The following is a 21372-nucleotide window of genomic DNA, read 5'->3' as shown; positions in this document are numbered from 1 at the left end:
ACACCAGGCAGATGCTGTCTCTGCTCACAGATGTGCAAATGGAATTAGAGATAAAAAGTAGATTTGAACCAGGCCTGCTGTGCCCAGCTACTCAGGAGGCTGAGAGGAGGGTGTGGTGGAGCACACCTTCAGTCCCAGCACTCTGTAAGCCGAGGCAAGGGGTGGTCTCTGTGAGTTCAAGGCCAGCCTAGTCTACAAAGAGAGTTCTAGGAATGCCAGAAAGAGCCTATCTAAAAGGAAGGGAGGAAGGAAGGGAGAAAGGAAGAAAGGGAGGGAGGGAGGAAGGAAGGAAGGATGGAAGGGAGGAGGGAAAAAGGGAGGAAGGAAGGAAGAAAGGAAGGAAGGAAGGATGGAAGGGAGGAGGGAAAAAGGGAGGAAGGAAGGAAGGATGAACAGACGGATGGACTAGGTCTGTTTCTGCTGCAGAGCAGTTCAAGGCCAGCCTGAGCAACTTCACAAGCCCCTGTCTTAAAAACCAAGGCTGGTGAGGAAGGGAGGTGGCTCAGTCGGTAAAGTTCTTCCTCTACAAGTCTGAGGACCTGAATTTGAATCCCAGCTGCAACATAGGGGTTCACTTGAAATTCCATTTCTGGGGAGGTGGAGACAAAGAGGATCCCTATTGCTCCTTGGCTAACTAATATAGCTGAATCAATAAATTCCGAGTTCAGTGGGAAAGCCTGTCTCAAAAAATAAGAGAGATAGAGTCCTTGAGGAAGACACCTATGGTCTCCACACGCATGTGCATACACGTGTGCACACCTGCACACATTTATACAGAACACACACGTACACATCAAAGACTGGAAGTGTAGCTCAGTGGTAACGCATTAGCTTAGGGTATGCAAACTCTAGGTTCTATTTCCACTTCAAAAAAAAAAAAAAAAAAAGTTCAAGGGACAGGGAGCTCAGTCAGTAAAGGTGCTTGTCATCAAGCCCAGCCTGGCGATCTTAGTCTGAGCCCCAGAATCCACACAGTGGGAGGAAATAACTGATTCTACAAGCTGTCCTCTGACTTCCACACATGCAACATGGCATTTACAACTATGCCTGTGCCCATGTTCCCGCGCATACACATACAAGATTAATTAAGTTTTTACAAAGCTGGAGCAGGGAGCAGGGATCTGAGTCTTTCCAACCTCGCCGAGTCCAAGAGGAAAAAGAGGACTCACTGATTATACTTCTGCAGAAACGAGGGGAGAGCAGAAGGAGTTAATTTAGCACAGGGTTGGGGAGGGGGCACATGTTGTTCTGTCCCCCCTCCCAGTGCAGACGGAGGCACTACAACCTAGGAATGCTAGGCCCAGGCACTGGAAAAAGCTGACCACTGAGGCTTGGTCAGCAGCCACGTCGCGAGTTCCATGGCTATGGAGGAGGGTCCTCAGACCTCTTCAGCTTTCTGGGGTCCCAGCCAAAAAAAGGAAAAGGGGGGCACAAAGGAGGTTTCTTAAACCCCAGGCCTGGCTCTGGGAGCGCCTGGCGTGGTCTCCCTCCCTTCAACCCGCCGCAGGCGCCCCTTCTAGGGCAGCTCTGGGCACGCAGGGTGCCGCCTCGCCCTGCTGGCCCGCGGGCTCACCTGGCTGGTGAAGCGGGACGGGTGCGCCCGGGCGCAGGGCCAGGCCAGGAGCGCGGCAGTGCAGCCCAGCAGCTAGCGCCTTCGCGCCAAGCGCTCGCTGCCTCCCTCCGCCTCCAGCCTGGCGGGCTGGCTCAGCTGTGTTCCATTAGCCTCTTGGCAAGGTCCCAGCGCCCCTAGAACCGCCCTCTTTCCCCTCTAGGAGCGGCCGGCAGTCCAGGCAGGCGTGCGCTGCGCGACACTCAGCCGAAAGAACTCGGGACGCCGAGAAGCTGGAGACACCGCAGACCGGCAGGGCAGGGAGAGATCGAGAATTCCCCTGCGGGCTGGTGGACCCCCGGGCTCTGCTTCCCACAGCTGGCGGCCTTGGGGCCGCCAGGATTGCTCAGTGAGGGGCTTCCGGGCTATTGGTAAGTGGGCCAGGACTGGGCTGCTTCTCGCTCTAGGCTGAAAGGGCATTTTCTGCTACTGACTAGCTATGTGACCTGGGACAAGTGGCATCCCCTCTCTGAGGTCCTCCGTGCTCTTCTCTGCCCCAGGGTGGCATGGAAACTCCATGCCGGTCCTGCTGTCGCCTCAAATCTGTGCCTGTGTTGAAGGGGGCGGGGTCTCCCTGGAAGCATCTCTCTAGCTGTCTCTACAGCCCTCCACTCAGACTGAGGCCCGAGAATGGATGCCAGAAGTGAACATGATGAGCACGTCTATGTTCACGCCTCCACATGCGCCCACATGCGGCTCACAGCCGGCTAGCCTTTCATTGGCTGTCGGGAAGGGAGGGCCAGGGTAGGATTTGAGAGTAGGAGATGCACACCCCTAGGAAGGGAGATGATTAGGGTGGGGGACACAGTTCCATCCCAGGGAGAAGGGAGGAAGAGTCGAACCTACATATATATTGGGGGAAGGGGTCTTTTCCGTTGTCATTCTGTATCCAGCCACAAGGCAGGTAAGTTAGGATTGCACTGGACGAAATTGGACTTGCCTAAGAAAAGTACCAACAGGAAGGCCCCAGGGAGGGGTGCTTATGGGCTGGCTCTGGACAGGAGTGTGTATGTAAACTCGGGGCTTATCAGTCCTCAGGTCTGTTAGCATGCCTGCGTGCAGCTAGGTTTGACTGCTTAGTCCTGGTACCCATGCGCCTGTGCGCCTGTGTGTATTGTACCGACACACATGGCTTTGTGTGCTCATGATCTGCCTGTCCCGGAAGAGGCCAGATGATATATGACTCTGCTGGCCACTTGCTGAGCCTGCATTGATTTATCTGGGCCCATCCATCAGGGTTTAATAAAACCAAAAGACAAGCATCCATCAGCCTGGGAGGTTGGCAACAAGGTCCTGGGCCCTGGTGACCTGCTCTCCCTCCCCTTGTTCACACGAGGGGAAGCTTTCTTGGCCCGCACACAGCCCTGTGATCTCTGCCAAGAGACTCAGTTCAGTTTTCGGACCCTGACCTCGTGGATGCCTGGCAGGGCTACCTGTGCTCGGCTGAACACAGCTCTCCAGGCACTGGGCTACTGTGTGCCAGCACAGAACAGCTGTTAGAGCTCTGGGATTCATCCAAGCATTTTGATACATTGCCTCTGCTCAACCCCCCACCCCACCCTCCCAGCCTCTGTGGTCTTTTAAGGCCCTCTAGACCCCCTTCTCAATCCTGACACAGCTAGAAGCTGCCTGTTTCTATGCGTCAGCCAGCCTTCTGCTCTGGCTGGTGGGTGTCTGGACCATACCGGTGGCTAAATATTTGTATTATCACCTCTGCCCAGATTCTCACCTCAGGCCTGTGTGTGGCTCCTGAGAGCGATGGATGCCAAGCCCTGACCACTACAGTCCCTGGTGCATGGGCCTCAGAGACTGCGCCTACTTGTCCACACATGCCATTGTCCTTTGGGCACCCTGAAGCCCACCTTCCCTGTTTTTGGTTGTCAGGTGCCAAGGCTGCAGCTGATCTCTCTGGACCAGCATGTTGGCATCCTGGGCTCCTGGCTTGTGGCTGCTCGGGCTCTGGGCCACCTTCAGCCATGGAGCAAATATAGGTGAGCTGACACGGACCTGCCTCTGGCTCCCAGGTCTTTGCACATATGTAACCATGTATATCTCAGTCATATGGGCATTTATGGGCAAATGTAGGAGCTGAGCTCAGGTTAGTTTCTGAGATGTTTGCATACTTGAGCCTGTGCGAGTTAGCTCTCTCTCTGTCTCTGTCTCTGTGTGTGTGTGTGTGTGTATCTCTTGTGTCTGAGGATCTCTGGGTTTGCATCTTGAGAAGCTCAGTACATTTGTATGTTCTCTTGGGTCTCTGCAGGGGGAGAACAGTCCCCTTTCCTTGCACTTCTTACTGGCTATCTGGATGAGAAGAAGCGGCCACCACACTCTCCTTACAAAGGCAGTACTTCCAGAAAGCTGCCCAGACCCTCTGTTTCTTTCTTTTTTTTTTTAAAGATTTATTTATTTATTTATTTATTATGTATACAACATTTCTTCCATGTATGCTTACATGCCAGAAGTGGGCACCAGACCTCATTACAGATGGTTGTGAGCCACCATGTGGTTGCTGGGAATTGAACTCAGGACCTCTGGAAGAGCAGTCAGTGCTCTTAACCTCTGAGCCATCTCTCCAGCCCCTCAGCCCCTCTGTTTCTTCTCATGACTGTGACCCCATCCTCCAGCCACAGGCTCCTCTTTTGTACCAGCTTGGATCTCTGATGACTGCCCACCCCATGGTCTAGGCTCTGGACAGGGAGAGGGCGCAGTTTTCCAGGGACCAAAGCCAAGGGAAGTTGACCAGGCAATCTGCCTGGCCTTGCTGGGTGCCCTCTGGGCCCGGTAGTTGCACCACCTAACCAGGAAGGAGCCGAACTCCTAGGCCCAAGTCCAGGCATCCAGGGTGGGTGGGACTGCCTGTGTATGTGTGTACAGGCACATGTGTGTTTCTGCATGTGTATTGGAGAGTTTTGCTCTCCTCTCCCTCACCGGGTCCCCTAGAGGGGCTGGGGCAGAGGATTTCAACATCTGTAAGGAATCTGGGTCCGTTGCCAAGGGTGAGTCACCCAGCACTGAGGGATGCTGAAGACAGTGATGGTCTTTCCGGCCAGACTTGGGGGTGGAGGTTGCAGTGGGTCACTGTGCCCGGGGACACAGGGCTCTGTCTTTCAACTAGGTTGGACAGGGAGTTGGCTATCTTCTGGGAGGTGACCTGACTGGCTTGGCCCAGCATTTCCGTCAGCTTTGCTGGGAAGGCCGGTTGATTTTAGCCCCTGCCTCTTTGATGTAGCACCTTCAACACTTCTGGTCTCAGGAGGGGAGGGAAGTGCAGCCCCGGGGAAAAGGAGCCTTATAGCCACCAGCCCGTCCCTTTGGGACTTCAGAGACTGTGTCTTTGTTCAGAATCTCATACCTCTTTAATGTGCCTTGTCTGGCCTAAGTCACTGATGGTACCCTTGAGCTTGTGGTCCCCTCAGCCTCTTGCTCTCTTTTTACTGTTGTTTCACTAGCTGGGTATGCGGGTGAAAAGCCATTCTGGTGGCTCAGACTTGTGTCAGCCTTTTTCTTCTGGGAATATGGGAAACAGAATGCCACCCATGTATGTCAGTGCACGTGGCAGCCCTGAGGACATGGGTATGCATAGCTCATGCATGTATAGTCATGTGCACGCAGTTGCATGCAGCACCAAGTGTGTATGAAGATAACATATCCTCCTCCCTACTGTGTTTCTCTGCCCCCACCTAGGTGGAACACATGGAGGAACATGTACATAACATGTACATAACATGTACATGTCCACTGTCTGGGCTCTGAACCAACCCGGGTTTCTTTCACCCCTGATTGGGCTAGCTCCAGCTGGGGGTATTGGAAGGCTGGGATCCCAGGCATCTGGTCCTATTCTGCTGTTGACTCATTCAGTGGCTATGTGCTGGGCCCTTCTGGCACAGCCAGGGTCATAAGGCGAGAGTGAGCACAGCCTCAAGGCAGACTAGGTTAAAAGTCCAGAAGGAAGACTATGGACTTGTCCCCTCTTGGGGTCCCCAGGATCCCCCCACCCAGCCCCAGGCAGCTGCCTTTCTGAGTTCCTAATGCTCCAGGCCAACTTTCTCCCAGGTGAGCAATGCCCATCTTCCCAGCAAGAAGGACTCAAGCTGGAACACAGTAGTGACCCATCAACCAACGTGACTGGTGAGTGCAGCCTCAACCATCCCCTACCCACTTCCTAGGGTTGCCCTGCGCTTCTCACCTGCCCTTCCTCTGATGTCCTGAAGGCTTCAACCTAATCCGCCGACTGAATCTCATGAAGACATCTGCCATCAAGAAGATCCGCAACCCCAAAGGGCCGCTCATCTTGCGACTGGGAGCTGTCCCGTTGACCCAACCCACACGGTAACAGACTCTGGGTGACTATTGGGAATCCATACTGACCTCAGCCACATTCTTGCAACTCTGGATGTGAGTGGTCCATTCCAGGGCCTCTCTGGAGGCCATTTTGAGCCTTTCCCTGCCTAAAGTCTACCCACTGGCTGGCCCCTGGGCTTGAAGGGTGGGTTTGTGTGCGTGGTGACTGGCAACCCCAGCTTGGCTCTCACTGGCAAGGGCAGGGCCAGGTTTATATCCCCTGGTTGCAATGAGAACCCTAGGCTGGTTTCAAGAGCCTGTGTCTATGTGAGTGTGGTCTTGTGTGAAACCCAACTCCCAGCAGCCCCTGGGCAGCCTGGCTCCTCTTGACCTGCATCTCCTTTCCTGGCTGCAGTGTTTATGCAGAAGCCCTTGGTCCCTTTCTCAGAATCTCTCCTTCCACTCCAGGTCCATTCGCCATGCTGGCTTCCTTGGGAGCTTCCTTTGCCAAAGTTGGGATGCACTGATGAAATAGAAAAAGAAATGATTTATTTATTGTGCATATGAGTGTTAGTTATGTCTACATGTATGTACACCACATGCATGCATTGACTGCAGAGGCCAGAAGGGGCATTCGATTCCCCCCGAGACTCCAGTTATAGATATAGATGATTGTGAGATCCTATATGGATGCTGGGAATCAAACCTTGGTCTTCTGGTTGAGAAGCCAGTGCTCTTTTTTTTTTTTTTTTAAAGATTTATTTATTATATATACAACATTCCTTCCATGTATGCTCGCATGCCAGAAGAGGGCACCAGATCTCACTATAGATGGCTGTGAGCCACCATGTGGTTGCTGGGAATTGAACTCGGGACCTTTGGAAGAGCAGGCAGTGCTCTTAACCTCTGAGCCATCTCTCCAGCCCGAGAAGGCAGTGCTCTTAACCACTGATCTATCTCTCCAGTCTGCTGAGATGGTTTCAGGGATTCTCTGTTAATGTTCCTCTGTCCTATCAGGCCCCATGAGCCTTCCTGGGACAAGAATTTCCCTATTTTCACCACTGGCTTTCCCAGCAGCTACTCAATCCTTAGCACCAGGAAGGTGCTCAGTGAGTGTGTCAGGATGACTGTGTACATGGGTTTGGAGGTGTGTTCTGTGCATGTCTCGGGCAGGCTCATCCCCTGAGTGCCACTGAAATTCAGAGCAGCCTCTCTTCTCCCCTGCAGAAAAGTATTCCCTCGGGGACTGCCAGAGGAGTTTGTCCTGGTCCTGACAGTCCTGCTAAAGAAGCAAACCTTCCGGAACACGTGGTACTTGTTCCAAGTGACTGATGCCAACGGGTACCCACAGGTGAGCCCACCCCTTCCCTCACCCACTCCTTGGGCAACTGGTTGCATGTATCCAGCTCAGTTTCTCCCCACCCTTGTGGTTTCTGGGGTGTCTCTGCTCCATCCCAGTGCCCATGACATTCTTACAAGATATTCTCTGTAATCCCAGCTAGCTCTCTCCCATCCTGGGAAATAACTTTGAGGCCCTCAGCTTTGCCATGCTATTCCTCTAGAACTCTGAATTGCTGTCCTTTTTTTATCCCCCCCCCTCCTCCAATTTGTCACAGATCTCCTTGGAAGTCAACAGCCAGGAGCGGAGTCTAGAGCTCCGGGCACAGGGCCAAGATGGTGACTTTGTGTCCTGCATCTTCCCAGTGCCCCAGCTCTTTGATTTGCGTTGGCACAAGCTGATGCTGAGTGTGGCAGGTCGTGTGGCCTCTGTGCATGTGGACTGCATCTCAGCCTCCTCCCAGCCCCTGGGGCCCTGGCAACCCATTCGGCCTGGGGGCCATGTATTTCTGGGCTTGGATGCTGAGCAGGGCAAACCTGTTTCGGTGAGTGCTGGATCTTGGTCTCTGTTTCTACCTCTGGGGGAACCTTGAGCTCCTGAGAGTGTATATCAGTATATCCCCCTCTGGAGCCATTGCCTTCCATCTGCAGCCTAGCCACATTAACCTGACATTTCAGGCCCTCCACCATCTGGCTACGTGTCCCCGGCATTTTCCTGATATCTCTATTGACTCCTGTCATCAGTTACCTCCAGTCCGATGGATCACCTAGGAAATTTGCATATGTATGCCTTTGCATGTGCTTTTCCCTTTACCTGCAATGCTTTTCCTTAAATATTCATTTACAGGATGGGCCCAGCTTGGATGGAGCCACCTCTTACTGCCCCTTCCTCCATCTTCTTCTCTCTCCCTATTCCTCCCTTCCTCCTCCATCTCTGCTTTTAGCGACAGCTCTATTCTTGATGGTTTCCCTGACTAGCCTGGAGAGACCCTAAAGTCAAATCCTGGGGTGAAGACGTCTTTGAGCTTCTTTGGGGACCAAGGCAGAGCTATTTGATCATCTGAAATAAGATAAAGTTGTGTGTCCCCTGCAGTTTGACCTTCAGCAGGCGCACATCTACTGTGACCCAGAGCTGGTGCTGGAGGAGGGCTGCTGTGAGATCTTACCAGGAGGGGTGAGGAGCTGACCCCTAGCTCACGCTGTGCTGGGGGTGGGCAGCCTGCGTGGGGATGGCAGAGGTCTGAGGATGCATTTGCCCCTCTGCTGACCCTGACCTTTCCCCCACATTGAGCAGTGTCCCCCTGAGACCTCCAAGGCCCGTCGGGATACCCAGAGTAATGAGCTCATTGAGATCAATCCTCAGACGGAGGGCAAGGTCTACACCCGCTGCTTCTGCTTGGAGGAGCCCCAGAACAGCAAGGTGCGTGAGCTGGGGAGGTACAAGGGATATTGTTCCACCCCTGACCTGGCTGAGGCTTGCTGCCAGACTCAGCAGGTTGTGTGCCTAAGTTGGGAAGACCCCTGAATGTGGGCTTAACTTACGTCTTATCTTATGGAACTCAGGGAAGTAGAGAGAACCCATGGCGTTAACCCTGTGCCTGTTACTTGTTGGCATTGCACATTACGCTGCTCTAGCTCTGACTCTGGCCAGCCTCTCACTAACGCCATCTAGACCCTCCTGAGGCGGGCAGGACCCAGTCTGCAGTTTCTCCTGTACAGGGATATGTGGGCCCGGATGCCAGGTTGCACTCTTTTCCCCAGGGCTCCCTCACTCTCGCAGCACCATGGCCAGCTGCCCCATCCATTCCCAGGTTCTTTGGAGGTGGCAGGAAAGCCCCATCCTTCCCTCAACCCCACCCTCTGGTTGGGCAGTGTCCCTGCCTACCCAGGCATCATGCCTAGTCTTTGACTGCAGAAACACAAGATCCCATTGATTCACTGTCTCCTTTCTACATCACATGGCAGAGTGGAAGGGAGAAGGGGCGCCTGTGGGGGCACCCTCAGGGGTCTGAGCAAGCCCTTGGTGCCCTGGGAGGTGCCAGATGCCAAACTGAGGGGGTGCCTGGCATGTATGTGCTCTGCCTGGATGCCCCTTTCCATCATGGACCCCAGAATTGTCCCTCTGTCTGCCCAGGTGGATGCACAGCTGATGGGAAGAAGCAGCCAGAAGGCAGAAAGGGGGACAAAGGTAGATGGTGGGTGGAGGGAGGAGCTCACGGTGCCCTCTGTCTGCCCTGCATGCCCTCTGTAAAGCCCTCAGAGAAGATGCCACACTCCCACTCCCTTCCTGCCTGGACAGAGCTTGGCTGTGTGGTGCCAACTCTGAGAAGGGAAGACAGACTGGGCGGGACACAGTTTTGGGTGTTCTCTAGAGAGCTGGCTCCTGCCTGCTCTTGTACAGGGGCTTGGAGCAATGCTTGATCCCAGGTTCCCCTCCCACCCCCATGCCTCCTTCTTCCCAGGCCCACCAGGAGACTGAAGTCAATGAGGTGAGCCTTTCTTCTGCAGTGGGGGGGGGGGGGATGTGTGAGAAGGTGTCAGCACTAACTCTTTGGATAAAGGTTTTGAGGCATAGCGCCTAGGTATGGGGGTGACAGATGACTGTGAAGTACCTGACATTCCTGAGGGCCCAACAGGAGGCCCTGTCTGCCCTGGATTCTAGGGTGGAGGCCCTGGGAGCCATTCCTACTGAATCAGAAGCCAATGGCCATGGGCACATGAGGAAAGCCTAGGTCTTAGCCATGAAACCCTTCTTCACTGACATGCTGTGTGGCCTTGGGCTTGTTCCTCTCTGGGCTTTAGTTTTTTTCATTTGAGAAGATGACTGTAGGTAGGTCTGTGTTGGTGGGAGACAAGGGGCAAGGTTGACCTTCTATGCTTTCTGCCTCTATGCGCATCTCAGGTCTTGCTAAGGACATGTGAGGCTCTGTTTGTGCTGATAGCAAGAGAGACAGAGAGAGACGGAGACAGAGACAGAGAGACAGAGAGAGACAGAGACAGAGAGACAGAGAGAGAGAGTGTGTGTTATGCACTTTCATGTTGGGTAGAGCTAATCTTGGGGTTCAGAATTGACCTGCAGGCCTGTTCCCTTGCAGTGCCCACCCTGCGTCCACGGTGCCCGGGAGAGCAATGTAAGTGGATGGGGAGTTGTGGGTGTGGTGGCTGCAGTCTGGGCGTGCTCCCTTCCTAGAGCAGGCTGGAGTTTCCTGGTTGAGGACAAGGGGGCTTTGTTCACTTTCCCAGCTTCCCCTGCCTGATCCCCAGAGCTGTGCTTAGCCCCACCCCTGAGCCATCAAGCCTTGACATCTCGATGGGGCCTCATGATCCAGAGTGGTGGACTCTTCGGGAGGAGGGAGGGGACTAAGACCTTGGGTGCTGATTCCAGTTGTGTATTTGCCTCCAGATCTCAGATCCGCTTTGACTGGAATGCTCTACCTGTCACCTTGGAGGCCTAGGGGTGGGGGGGTGGGGGAGCAGCCCAGGGACACCTAGCTCAGAGCCTGAGCATTCTCTCCTAGCCTAGCCCAGCCTTCCCACTAAGAGTCTGAAAGAACAGGACTCAGTGCAAGCCATTTGGTACCTACTGTGCCCCTTCTGCAGGAGTTACCGTGTTTTGAGCGGGCGGGCTATATTGATTCACAAAGGGCATGAATCCCCTAACTTTGGAGGAACTTAGAGGTGCCCCCCACTGCCTGCCTCTCTTTCTATCCAGTCTTCCATCAAATCTGGTAAGGCCTTAGTTCCCAAAGGTGCTGGGGTTGCCATGGCAACTGAATGACCATGTTAGCCTAACAACTTGAGGTGTGCCTAGTCAAAGGCAGGCAGGTTGGAGAGAGTAGATCAGACCCCTCTGTTGGCTTTACAGCCTTGGAAAACAGAATCAGCTTGCTGATTGGCCTGGAAGGCAGGATGGGGACTGGGACTCTTGTGATTGGTTCTGCTGTCATGCGGTGTGAGCCTCACTGATTTGCCTCCCCACTCTGGGCTCTTGGTTCCCTCTTGCTCCCTATAGTTCAATGTCCTCTTCCCTCCTGTGTTCCCTTAGGTCACACTTGGTCCCTCTGGCCCCAAGGTAAGACCCAGCAGAGAGCAGAATTCTCCCATCTTCGTTGGTGGTCTTGGTCCCTCCCATCTCATGTGTTTATGTCAGAACTACCCGGGTGTGTTTAAGTCTGTGTTGGAGTGAGTGGGTTGTGTATGCAGAGTCCAGAACTGACCTTTGCTGAGGCCTCTCCTCAGTACCAAGTTCCAAGCCCTGGGCCCTGGGTGCACATACCCTTCCTAGGAGGTGAGTGCTCTCACATTCCAGGCATAGGTCATGGGATGTGTCAGAACGATCATGTGTGGGTAGACCTGTATATTTTGGAACACATATCTGCACCTACGTGGTCCACAGGCCGAGGGCTGAGCCTCTAGGGACCTGTGGGCTTAATGGGTCTCAAGTTTGTGAGCAATGGGGTGAGCGTGGCTCGTGTGAGCGTGTGCTGTGCTTGCTGTGCTAGCTCATGAGTGGGTGGGCTCTGCCCACCACATCGCCCACAGCATCCCTGTCTTATTCATACAATGTCTGAAGATGGGTGCAACTGCATCAATCCTATTTTATTGATGAAGAGTCGGAGGCTCAGGGGAGGTGACATACTTGCATAAGGCTCGAGCTCAGGAAACTTGACTATTAGCTGTCCTGGGTTTATGTTGTCCTGCGTATCTATGCAATGTGTTCACGTGCTGTGGATCTGCTGTGTGTTTGCTAATGTGCATGCCTGTGGATGTGGGGGATGGGATACTCTGTGTGAGACTGTAGGTTTGCCAAACAGCCTTTTGGTGTATATGGAATCCGTGCACTGTGGGTAGTGCATGGAGTGTGTGTGTGTGTGAGTGTGTGTGCACACATTTGCATAATAGAGGGATAGAGGTAACCAGGGGTGGGGAATACTTCCTGGAGGCTCCCTTTAGGCTTAACCATCATTCTGGTCTCACCCACAGGGAGGGAAAGGTGAGCGAGGCTTGACTGGACCATCAGGCCCCAAGGGAGAGAAGGGAGCTCGGGTAAGTGCCCAAACCAAGTCAACATCAGGGCCTCTCCCACTGGAGAGGGGCTTGGAGGGATGTAAATTAACATCCCACCACCTCAGTGGGAAACCTGACCAAATGGGCATTTGGCCAGAGTTCTACAGAGGTTAGCCTGGCCAAGTGGGCATTTGGTCAGGGTTCTACAGGGGTTAGCCTGGCCAAGTGGGCATTTGGTCAGGGTTCTACAGGGGTTAGCCTGGCCAAGTGAGTGTTTGGTCAGGGTTCTACAGGGGTTAACATGTGGAAGCCTATTTTCTAGGGTACCTAGGCCTTTCCTAGAAATAGGTTTTATGACTCCCCGGGGAGGCTCTAGCCTTGACCCCTGTTACTTACTCACAGGGTAGCGACTGTGTTCGAGTTTCCCCAGATGCCCCACTTCAGGTAAGACTGGGAGGTGAGGCCTGTTTCAGGGCTGAGACAGGAGCATTCTGCCCACTTAACCCCTTTTCTCCCTTGTCAGTGTGCAGAAGGCCTGAAAGGAGAGAAGGGAGAATCAGGAGACTTGGTAAGCCTGGGACCTACCGCAGGGCAGAGAGGATGGGCCCTGACCCAGCCTCACCCATTCATTTGTGCTCCCTCCTCATTTTAGGGACCCTCAGGACTCCCAGGCTCAACAGGCCAGAAGGTAATAGGCTTATGTTTGGAGGGGTGGGTGCCCAGATGGACCACAGGTCCTACGTTCAGGAGGACAGAAATGTCTAAGGCCTTCCTAGAGGATTGCGACAGATCGGCAGAGTTGACTCTCCCCTCCCCATCCCTTCTAGTCCTCTGCCTAGTCCAAACACCCACCACATCTAGAAGGCAATACCACATGTTTGTGGAATGAGTAGTCTAGCTGGTTTGAAAGTTCTTTCTGTTGTCTGCCCTTCTGAGGAAGGCATTCATTTTCAGAAGAAGCGGAGCTGGGGACGGGAGCTCTGGAAGGCCCTTGGCCCTCCCCTAATAGGAACTAACTGCCCTGCTTCTTTTCCTCAGTCCTGGTCACTTGTCTCTTCCTTCCCCAGGGCCAGAAAGGCGAGAAGGGTGACGGAGGCCTCAAAGGGTTGCCAGGAAAGCCAGGCCGAGATGTATGTTGTTGGGGACCCTCTCCCTAGGCCTCAAAACGTTAGACTCTAACCCAGAGGTCCAGCCCCCTCCTGCTCAAGGAGGTGAGGGGCTGTGTCCCAGGAGACATAGCATGGCGGTATAGGTCCTGAACACAGGTCTCTTGACTCTAAGACTGGTCATATTTGATAACTGTAGGGCACCAGCTGGGGTCTGGCATGGGAGAAGGATGATAAAGGGTGACAAAGGTGTATATTTATTTTCTTATCTCAGTGGGGCAGTTGCCAGACCCCTGGCTGTCCCTACCTCGGCCCTCTTCCTAACAGGGTCGGCCAGGAGAGATCTGTGTCATTGGACCCAAAGGGCAGAAAGTGAGTTGCAGGCTCAGGTGTGGGAGCAGCGGTGGGGCTAAGGTGGTGGCCCCTCTCATAACCACTTGTGTGCCAGGGTGACCCTGGCTTCGTGGGGCCTGAGGGACTGGCAGGAGAGCCTGGGCCCCCCGGCCTCCCTGGGCTGCCTGGGATAGGACTGCCTGGGACTCCTGTAAGTATCGCCACACCTCTCTTGTTGTCCTCTCCTGGGACCTCTCCCTCCCCCATTCCTGCCCCCCAGGGTGGGGCTGAGTTTGGGAATAAGACCAGGTCCCAGGGGTGCAGGTTGGAGGGTGACTTAAGACAAAACCCCTCATCATGCTGTAGAGAGGAAACTTGTACCACCCTGTTTCTGCCATCAGGGAGATCCAGGTGGCCCACCAGGCCCAAAGGGAGACAAGGTAAGCTTGGAAGGAGTGTGGACACGGGCTGGGGAGGGGAGCGTGACCATGCAGTGTGCATATCTGAAGACGTGGTAGGGCTTTGGCCTGAAGGGGCTCAGTTTAGTCGAGGTGTTAAAGGGGGTGTCTCTACTCAAATACTAGCTGGGGTGGTGGGGCCTTGGCTTTGGTGAGCATCAAGCCCTGCAAATGTCTGTCTGTCTGTCTGTCTGTCTGTCTGTCTGTCTGTCATTCCTCCTTGTTGTGACACTCACGGAAGGGCACTCAGAGCCTTAGTCATTCCCCATCCTTTTCCAGAGCTACATACAGGAGGACAGGCAAGAGGAAGGGAGACTTTAGCCAGTCAGTGCACCAAATGGAGATGGGAGGTTCAGCTGAGAGGCCGGGTCAAGGGACAAAGGGGAAGAGGTCACATCAGGGGGAGCCTCGCCTTTAACCTTTCTTCTGATTACAGGGCAGCTCTGGGACTCCAGGAAAGGAAGGCCCTGGAGGGAAGCCTGTGAGTGAGCGCAAGCAGGGGAGAGGGTTCCCTGCCCACCACTCCTGGGTCCTCGGCTCTTTCTGGGCACACTGGTCCCTTTGCCCTGGCATTAATGCCCCTGCTTCTCTCTGCCCTTCTTTCCCAACAGGGCAAGCCGGGAGTGCCAGGGACTAAGGGAGAGAAGGTAAGCTCCAGGCCTGGCTGCCCTGGATTGGGTTGGGAACAGGATCTGTTCTGAGCAGCAGGGGCACTCTGCCCACAGGCAGGGCCTGCCTCGGGTGGCCCTCTCCTTATTCCTATGGAAGGTATGTGATTAGCTCAGGAGCCTGCCTGGGGGGTTGGCCACACTCAGACCCTGCCTCTGGCACCTGCGTGGTTTATGAGCACTGTCAGCGGGACACATGTGCCTCCCCTGGCTTCCTTCAAGGACATAGTGTCAGGAAGTCTGAGACTCCTTTCCTGAATGAAGGAGTCCCTTGGACATGAAGGCCCTACAGTGTTCCTGTTGTTCACTTTGATGATGGGGATACCTAAAGCTGGTGTGACGAAAGCTTCCATCTTTCCCAAGGTCTCAGCCCCACCCTATCCTCCTGTGGTTGTTCCCTTCCACTAGGGTGACCCCTGTGAAGTGTGTCCAACGCTGCCTGAAGGGTTCCAGAATTTTGTGGGACTCCCTGGAAAACCAGGTCCCAAAGGAGAGCCAGGTGATCCTGCTCCAGCCAGGGTGAGTGCCCAAGTGGCCACAGAGGGACATATTTAAAACAGACCCTGAGGGACTGGGTATTTCTCAAAGCCACAGAGAGGTTAAGCAGAGTATAGCCCAGAAGGGGTTTGAACCATAGAGTTTAGGGCTGGCTAGAGTGTCATCCCAGGTTTCCATGGCAACCCCCCAGCACTTTCCCCACACCCCCAAGAAACTCTAGAATATCTTTTGGGCAAGATAGGGTTGAACCATCTCTTACTGTGAGTAGCCTGCCTCTGGGCTTGGGGATTGGTTAGAGAGGATACAAGAAAGTGGTCAGGGCCAGGGTTAAGGTCCTGGCCCCACCTCCTCATCCCACTCCCTGGTACATTCTCTTTCAGGATGGCCTAGGAACTGTTGGGCTGAAAGGTGATCGGGTATGTAAGGAACTTTCTGTGGGCACAGTTAGCCTAAGCTTATTTTCCTTGTTTGTTATATGAGTTGACGGGCACGGCCTCTGAACCACAGGACGGGAGGGCATCCGTGTGCCATGTCACACTGCTGTCCTTAAATATGGCTAGAGCATTCAGGGTGTCCCGACATGCCTGCTCTCAGCCCACAAACCATTCTTTTTCCTTGCAGGGAGATCCAGGCATCCAAGGCATGAAGGGAGAGAAGGTAGGAAGCCCCTGCGTCCTGCTCTTTGCCTTCTGTTCACTCAGGAGGTTTTGATTCTTCTCTTCCTTCCTTAGGGGGAACCCTGTTCATCCTGCAGTTCAGGTGTTGGGGCCCAGTATCTTAGGCCCTCCACAGGGGCCAGTGAAGACCCAGGCTCCTCTGGCTATGGTTTACCTGGCCTTCCAGTGAGTGACCTGCCCTTGGCATACTAATGGCTGTCCTAGCTCTTCAGGTCCCAAGCTTTGGGACAGGGAGCAGGAGGTGGGCCGTGGCTTTTCTCTGTCTGTGCTAGGCTGCTACTTGTAACCTAGTAACTGTCTAGCAACCCCCTTCGCTCCTTTCTCTTGCTCGTTGGACACTGAGACAGCGGGAGTTTGGAGGGGTGTCAGCGACCCAGACCAGAGGCACTGTGACTCCATCTTGTTTTGTTTTGTTTTAAGGGGAAATCTGGAGTTCCTGGGCCCAGAGGTCTGAAAGGAGAGAAGGTGAGTCCAGGGCTGAGAGTCAGAGACACAGGCAGCGGGGGAGACAGCCCTGAGCGGCAAGTGGGGCAGAGATCAGACTGGAATTTCACCACAGAACTCGTCCATCAGGGTTTTGTTTGTTTGTTTGTTTGTTTGTTTAACTGAGCAGAGTCAAGGAATTTATTTCCAAGAAGCTTATGTTTTTCAAGAGAATTACTTAGTGCTATATTTTTAATTTCACAATCATCTAAAACTATTAAGACGTCCAGACTACCTTATAGCAAGATAATACTTAGTTTCCCTTCTCTGTTCATCATTGCCAGGCACGGCTCCAGGCCTGTGCAGGTTATATTCTTGCTTTATTCCTCCCAGATCTGAGGGGGCACATTTCTTCTCCACTCTTCCCATTTTATGGATAAGGAAAATGAGACATAAAAAGGCCAAGGAAATCTCCCAGAGCTCCGTGGGTGTTTGGACACAGAATTGTGATTTGAGCCCAGGAAGTCTGGCTCCACTATAGTCTATAGTCGCCACTTTTATTTTAAAAGCTCTGCTCATAAAGAGCTTGCCTCACACATACACATACACACACACACACACACACACACACGTTGGGAGGAAAGATGAGAATATAGTTTAATTGGTAAGGTGCTTGCCCACCATACACAAAGCCCTGTGTTTGATCCCCAACACTATAGAAACTGGGCAGGGTGATGCCCACCCGAGGCAGGAGGATCAGAAGTTCAAGGTGATCTTTGACTACATAGCATAGGGTTACTTTTTTTTTTTTAAATATTTATTTATTTATTTAATATGTATACAATGTTCTGTCTGTGTGTATGCCTGCAGGCCAGAAGAGGGCACCAGACCTCATTACAGTTGGTTGTGAGCCACCATGTGGTTGCTGGGAATTGAACTCAGGACTTTTGGAAGAGCAGGCAATGCCCTTAACCTCTGAGCCATCTCTCCAGTCCCCCAGGGTTACTTTTTTTTTTAAAAGCCCTTCAGTGTGCAGGGTCCACGGGGCATTTTTGTTTATGCTGTTCACGTATGCAGTACCTAGCCCGGTGCTCGGGGCCGAAAGGCAGTCGTTGAACAGCTGTTGGAGAAATGACTTCATAATCTCTGCCTGGCGAGAGGTGGAGTGGGCTGGGCTCAGCTTCAAGGCTGTAGCTGGTCAGGGATTCCCTGAGGAATTTGGGGGGGAATCCCACGAGTCTGCTCCTGCATCCTCTACCCTGTTTCTCCTTAACAACGTGCTCTCTGTTTGGCCCTCAGGGTAATTTTGGTGATGCAGGGCCGGCTGGAGTTCCAGTAAGTATACTTCAGATGGCAGTGGCCTAGGGGAGGGCAAAGTGGGCGGTGCTACCCTCCACAGGAGAACTGACAGGCTTGGGCTGGGCCTCAGCCTAGCCTCGGCTGCTACTGGGCAGCCTCTCATATGGCTTCTCATTCAGGGGCCACCAGGACCAGTGGGACCAGCAGGCACCAAAGGGGCAAAGGTGAGTCTAGGGCTCCTGGCATGGCACAGGGCACATCCCTGAAGAAGATACCCTTGTTCTAGCCTGTTCTACTCCAGATCCTGGATTCTCTGCAGTCTGTGGGGGTGAATTCTGGCTTTTAGCGACATAGTCTTGCTTCCATCTTCACTTCTCCTCGTGCTCCCCGTCTCTCTGCTGTGCTCCTAGCCTCTCCGGAGACATCCCCCACTCAGCAGAGCCGGCTACCTTCTGCAGCTCCAGATCCCAAGCCCAGGAACCCCTTAACTCAGTATCTTTGCTCTGCAGGGGGAGCCTTGTGAGCCCTGTGCAGCCTTGTCCAGACTTCCGGATGGGGACAGCCATGTGGTTCACTTGCCGGGCCCAGCTGGAGAGAAGGGAGAGCCCGGTCCCCCAGGTTTTGGATTACCTGGGAAGCAGGTGAATTCTGGGATCTCTGGAGATGGATGTGGGCAGGATGCAAGGAAGAGCATGGTCCCTCCCTGCGTTTCTGGACTTCCTAGGCAGAAGGATAAAGTGGGGGTGGGATCAACCTTTCTGTGTCTAGTGTAAGCTGCTTGCATCCCGCACACAGGTCTCTTCTGCCCTTCCTCCTGGGACACAGAGTGGCAGAGCAAGGACAAGGCACAGCCTCCGCAGAACTAGGTTCCAACTCTGGCTCTGATTTTGATAAGATCTTTGACTTGAGCAAGTCACTTTTGTTCTCTGTCCCTCTGGGTCCCATCCTTAGAGTTGTGGTGAAGCTCACGAGCAAAGTACTAGACAGCACACAAGGGCTGCTGGAGAAACGGCAGTTACGACTGTAGGTTGGTGGCTGCCGCTTTTACAGTGACAGCAAACACTGACCCAGGAGAACAATTTCACAGGAACCCTTGGGTGCAGAAGCCTACACTATGTCATCCTCCCCATTTGACAAATGAGGAAAGTGAGCCTAGATAAGGCTCCTTGCCTAGGTCATACAGGCAGAAATCTCTCCAATGTTAGACCGGTTCCTTAGCATGAGAACGTAGGTCTTCGTGTCTGGTATTCTGCCACATCCCCTGGGTCTCACACAGTGCTGGGTACCCAGGGGCATTGACTCTGAGTGAATGGGTGCCGGGACTGTTTTCTCCTCAGGGCAGAGCCGGAGAGCGTGGACTCAAGGGCCAGAAGGTGAGAGGATGCGGATGGGCGTGGAGGTGGGTGGGTACCTGGTTGTCTTGGAGGCTGCTCTCGCTCTCTCTCTCTCTCTCTCTCTCTCTCTCTCTCTCTCTCTCTCTCTCCCTCTCTCTTTCTAATTGAAATTATATTTCTTTATTTTTTTTTGGTTTTTCGAGACAGGGTTTCTCTGTGGTTTTGGAGCCTGTCCTGGAACTAGCTCTTGTAGACCAGGCTGGTCTCAAACTCACAGAGATCCGCCTGCCTCTGCCTCCCAAGTGCTGGGATTAAAGCCGTGCGCCACCACCGCCCGGCTGAAATTATATTTCTTATGGAATGTATTCTCAGCACAGTTTCCAACTCCTTCCAGATCCTCCCCACCTCCCCACCCATCCAATTCCACCCCCCTTTTCAGAAATAATCTACCCCCCTTTCTTGATTACTTGTACCAATCTCCATTCCCTTCTCAGCCCCCAGCCCAGGGAAGAGACTGCTATCGCCCACAGCTCTCAAGAGGCAACCTGTCCCCAGTTGGGTGACTCCAGTCTTCCTTAAACCCTAATTCTTTCAGGGTGATGCTGGAAATCCGGGAGACCCTGGAACGCCAGGCACCACTGGGCAGCCTGGAATGTCTGGAGAGCCTGGAGTTCAGGGTCCTGCTGGGCCAAAAGGAGAAAAGGTAAGTGGACCATGCTTGGAGGAATTTGTTGGATGGGCAAATAGAAATCAAGGTGTCAGTAATGAGGGGTGGGACTGCAAGGAGCCTCAAGGGAGCCTGGCGGCACCAGATTCCTCGGGACTCCTTACTACAGCAGCTTGGAGTATCAGGGATCTGTTTTTTCTCAGCTGAGGAGAGGCAGAAGAGGGATGGGGCTCTCAGAGGATACAGGAGGCCCCTTTGCGAGGCCCCCTGGCCTGGCTACCCCGTTCTGGCTCACAAGCTCCCCCTGACCTTACCTGTCTCTTGACCAGGGCGATGGCTGCACTGCCTGCTCTAGCCTGCAGGGGGCGTTGACCGATGTATCAGGACTGCCTGGGAAGCCGGGTCCCAAGGGAGAGCCAGGTCCTGAAGGTGTGGGTCGGCCTGGGAAACCAGTAAGTGTTCAGTGGCTCATGCTCTCATCCTTCCCTGCCTGGGTGTTGCCTTCTCTATCCTCCCAACACACCAAGGATTCCCTTGTGCCTTGTAGGGCCAGCCTGGTCTACCAGGAGTTCAAGGGCCCCCAGGACTGAAGGGTACTCAGGTATGTGCGGAAATGGTAGCCCTGGGCAGCTACCCGTGGGACCGTGGGACTGAAGGCTTGGAATGGGGGATTGAGTCACAGAGTGGCAGAAGGTGGGGGTAGATTCTTCATAGGGGCTCAGGAGAAGCTGGGGGGTGGGCTGAGAATTTCCACCCAGAGGTTGTTGGTTTTCCTCTTTAGGGAGAGCCTGGACCTCCAGGTACTGGTGCTGAGGGACCCCAGGTGAGTATCTCATGCCACCTTTGCCTTCCTGCTCTCTCCTAACACTGCCATAGCTGCCCGTTCCCCAATCCCGGGCTTTGCCTGTCTAGGGGTCACAGCAGTCTTGGCCCGATGTTACCCTGTACAGGATTTGAGACAGGGTCTCTCTCTACATAGCTCTAGCTATTCTAGAACTCACTATGTAGATCAGACTGGCTTTGAACTCACAGAGATCTACCTGCCTCTGCCTCCTGAATACTGGGATTAAGGCATGTGCCACCCACAATGCCCTGCCAGAATTTGGCTTTGTTTCCCCCAACCCATTACTCTAACCCTTAAGTTGGAGCTGGCAGGCACCCTCCAGATCTGCCAGTGACACAGGTCCAAGGGACAGATGGCTTTCGCTGCTATACCACAGACTGTCCATTCTGACTTGCAGGGCGAGCCTGGAGCCCAGGGTTTACCTGGCATTCAGGTAGGTTTCCTATGACCTGGAGGTGGCTGACAAGGGAAGGGGCCATTTTATGGCAAGAGATAACCAACTGGGTTTCCATCTGCAGGGACTTCCGGGACCTCGGGGACCACCTGGCTCAGCTGGAGAAAGAGGTGCCCAGGTGAGCCCCTTCCTCTGTGGTTGTTGGGGCTGCGGGCATGGAGACCTGGGACTAAGTGACAGCAGCAGAGGGTTGTCCGGGATCCGATCATCATCTCGCTTCTGAATGGTCCTGGCTTCAAATCATTCCTCAGCAACCTATTTGTCCTCTCCCCACAGGGACCTCCAGGACCCAAAGGAGCCACAGGACCCATGGGACCTCCTGGTGCTAGTGTCTCCGGGCCTCCGGTAAGAGCCTTTCCTACAAGAGCTGTGATTG

At 53.8% G+C, this 21372-nt stretch overlaps 1 protein-coding gene across 4 annotated transcripts in view; it reads left to right on the top strand.

The window, feature by feature from the left end:
• The first annotated feature begins 1812 nt into the window (after positions 1-1812).
• Positions 1813-21372, top strand: part of Col16a1 (collagen type XVI alpha 1 chain) — a 52155-nt gene continuing 32595 nt past the window's right edge. For 2 of the 4 annotated variants that reach the window (XM_057783952.1, XM_057783949.1), the window contains exons 1-38: positions 1813-1980; positions 3494-3600; positions 5663-5737; positions 5821-5938; positions 7118-7241; positions 7507-7773; positions 8322-8402; positions 8523-8648; positions 9363-9416; positions 9691-9717; positions 10324-10359; positions 11274-11300; positions 12212-12274; positions 12638-12679; positions 12759-12803; positions 12888-12923; positions 13303-13365; positions 13669-13713; positions 13790-13885; positions 14076-14114; positions 14569-14613; positions 14744-14779; positions 15209-15319; positions 15679-15714; positions 15920-15955; positions 16030-16140; positions 16396-16440; positions 17698-17733; positions 17877-17921; positions 18207-18338; positions 19035-19070; positions 19627-19734; positions 20028-20150; positions 20246-20299; positions 20480-20521; positions 20940-20975; positions 21061-21114; positions 21273-21341. In XM_057783952.1, coding sequence (XP_057639935.1) covers positions 3528-3600; positions 5663-5737; positions 5821-5938; positions 7118-7241; positions 7507-7773; positions 8322-8402; positions 8523-8648; positions 9363-9416; positions 9691-9717; positions 10324-10359; positions 11274-11300; positions 12212-12274; positions 12638-12679; positions 12759-12803; positions 12888-12923; positions 13303-13365; positions 13669-13713; positions 13790-13885; positions 14076-14114; positions 14569-14613; positions 14744-14779; positions 15209-15319; positions 15679-15714; positions 15920-15955; positions 16030-16140; positions 16396-16440; positions 17698-17733; positions 17877-17921; positions 18207-18338; positions 19035-19070; positions 19627-19734; positions 20028-20150; positions 20246-20299; positions 20480-20521; positions 20940-20975; positions 21061-21114; positions 21273-21341 — 2592 coding nt within the window. In that variant the 5' untranslated portion in view covers positions 1813-1980; positions 3494-3527. Of the gene's footprint in view, positions 1981-2423; positions 2514-3493; positions 3601-5662; positions 5738-5820; positions 5939-7117; positions 7242-7506; positions 7774-8321; positions 8403-8522; positions 8649-9362; positions 9417-9690; positions 9718-10323; positions 10360-11273; positions 11301-12211; positions 12275-12637; positions 12680-12758; positions 12804-12887; positions 12924-13302; positions 13366-13668; positions 13714-13789; positions 13886-14075; positions 14115-14568; positions 14614-14743; positions 14780-15208; positions 15320-15678; positions 15715-15919; positions 15956-16029; positions 16141-16395; positions 16441-17697; positions 17734-17876; positions 17922-18206; positions 18339-19034; positions 19071-19626; positions 19735-20027; positions 20151-20245; positions 20300-20479; positions 20522-20939; positions 20976-21060; positions 21115-21272; positions 21342-21372 lie in introns of those variants that run through there. The other 2 variants (XM_057783950.1, XM_057783951.1) reach the window with 2 other exon arrangements.

Source organism: Chionomys nivalis, chromosome 11 (assembly GCF_950005125.1).
Source record: "Chionomys nivalis chromosome 11, mChiNiv1.1, whole genome shotgun sequence".
Lineage (NCBI taxonomy): Eukaryota > Metazoa > Chordata > Mammalia > Rodentia > Cricetidae > Chionomys > Chionomys nivalis.
This window is presented reverse-complemented; position numbering and strand designations above follow the sequence as displayed.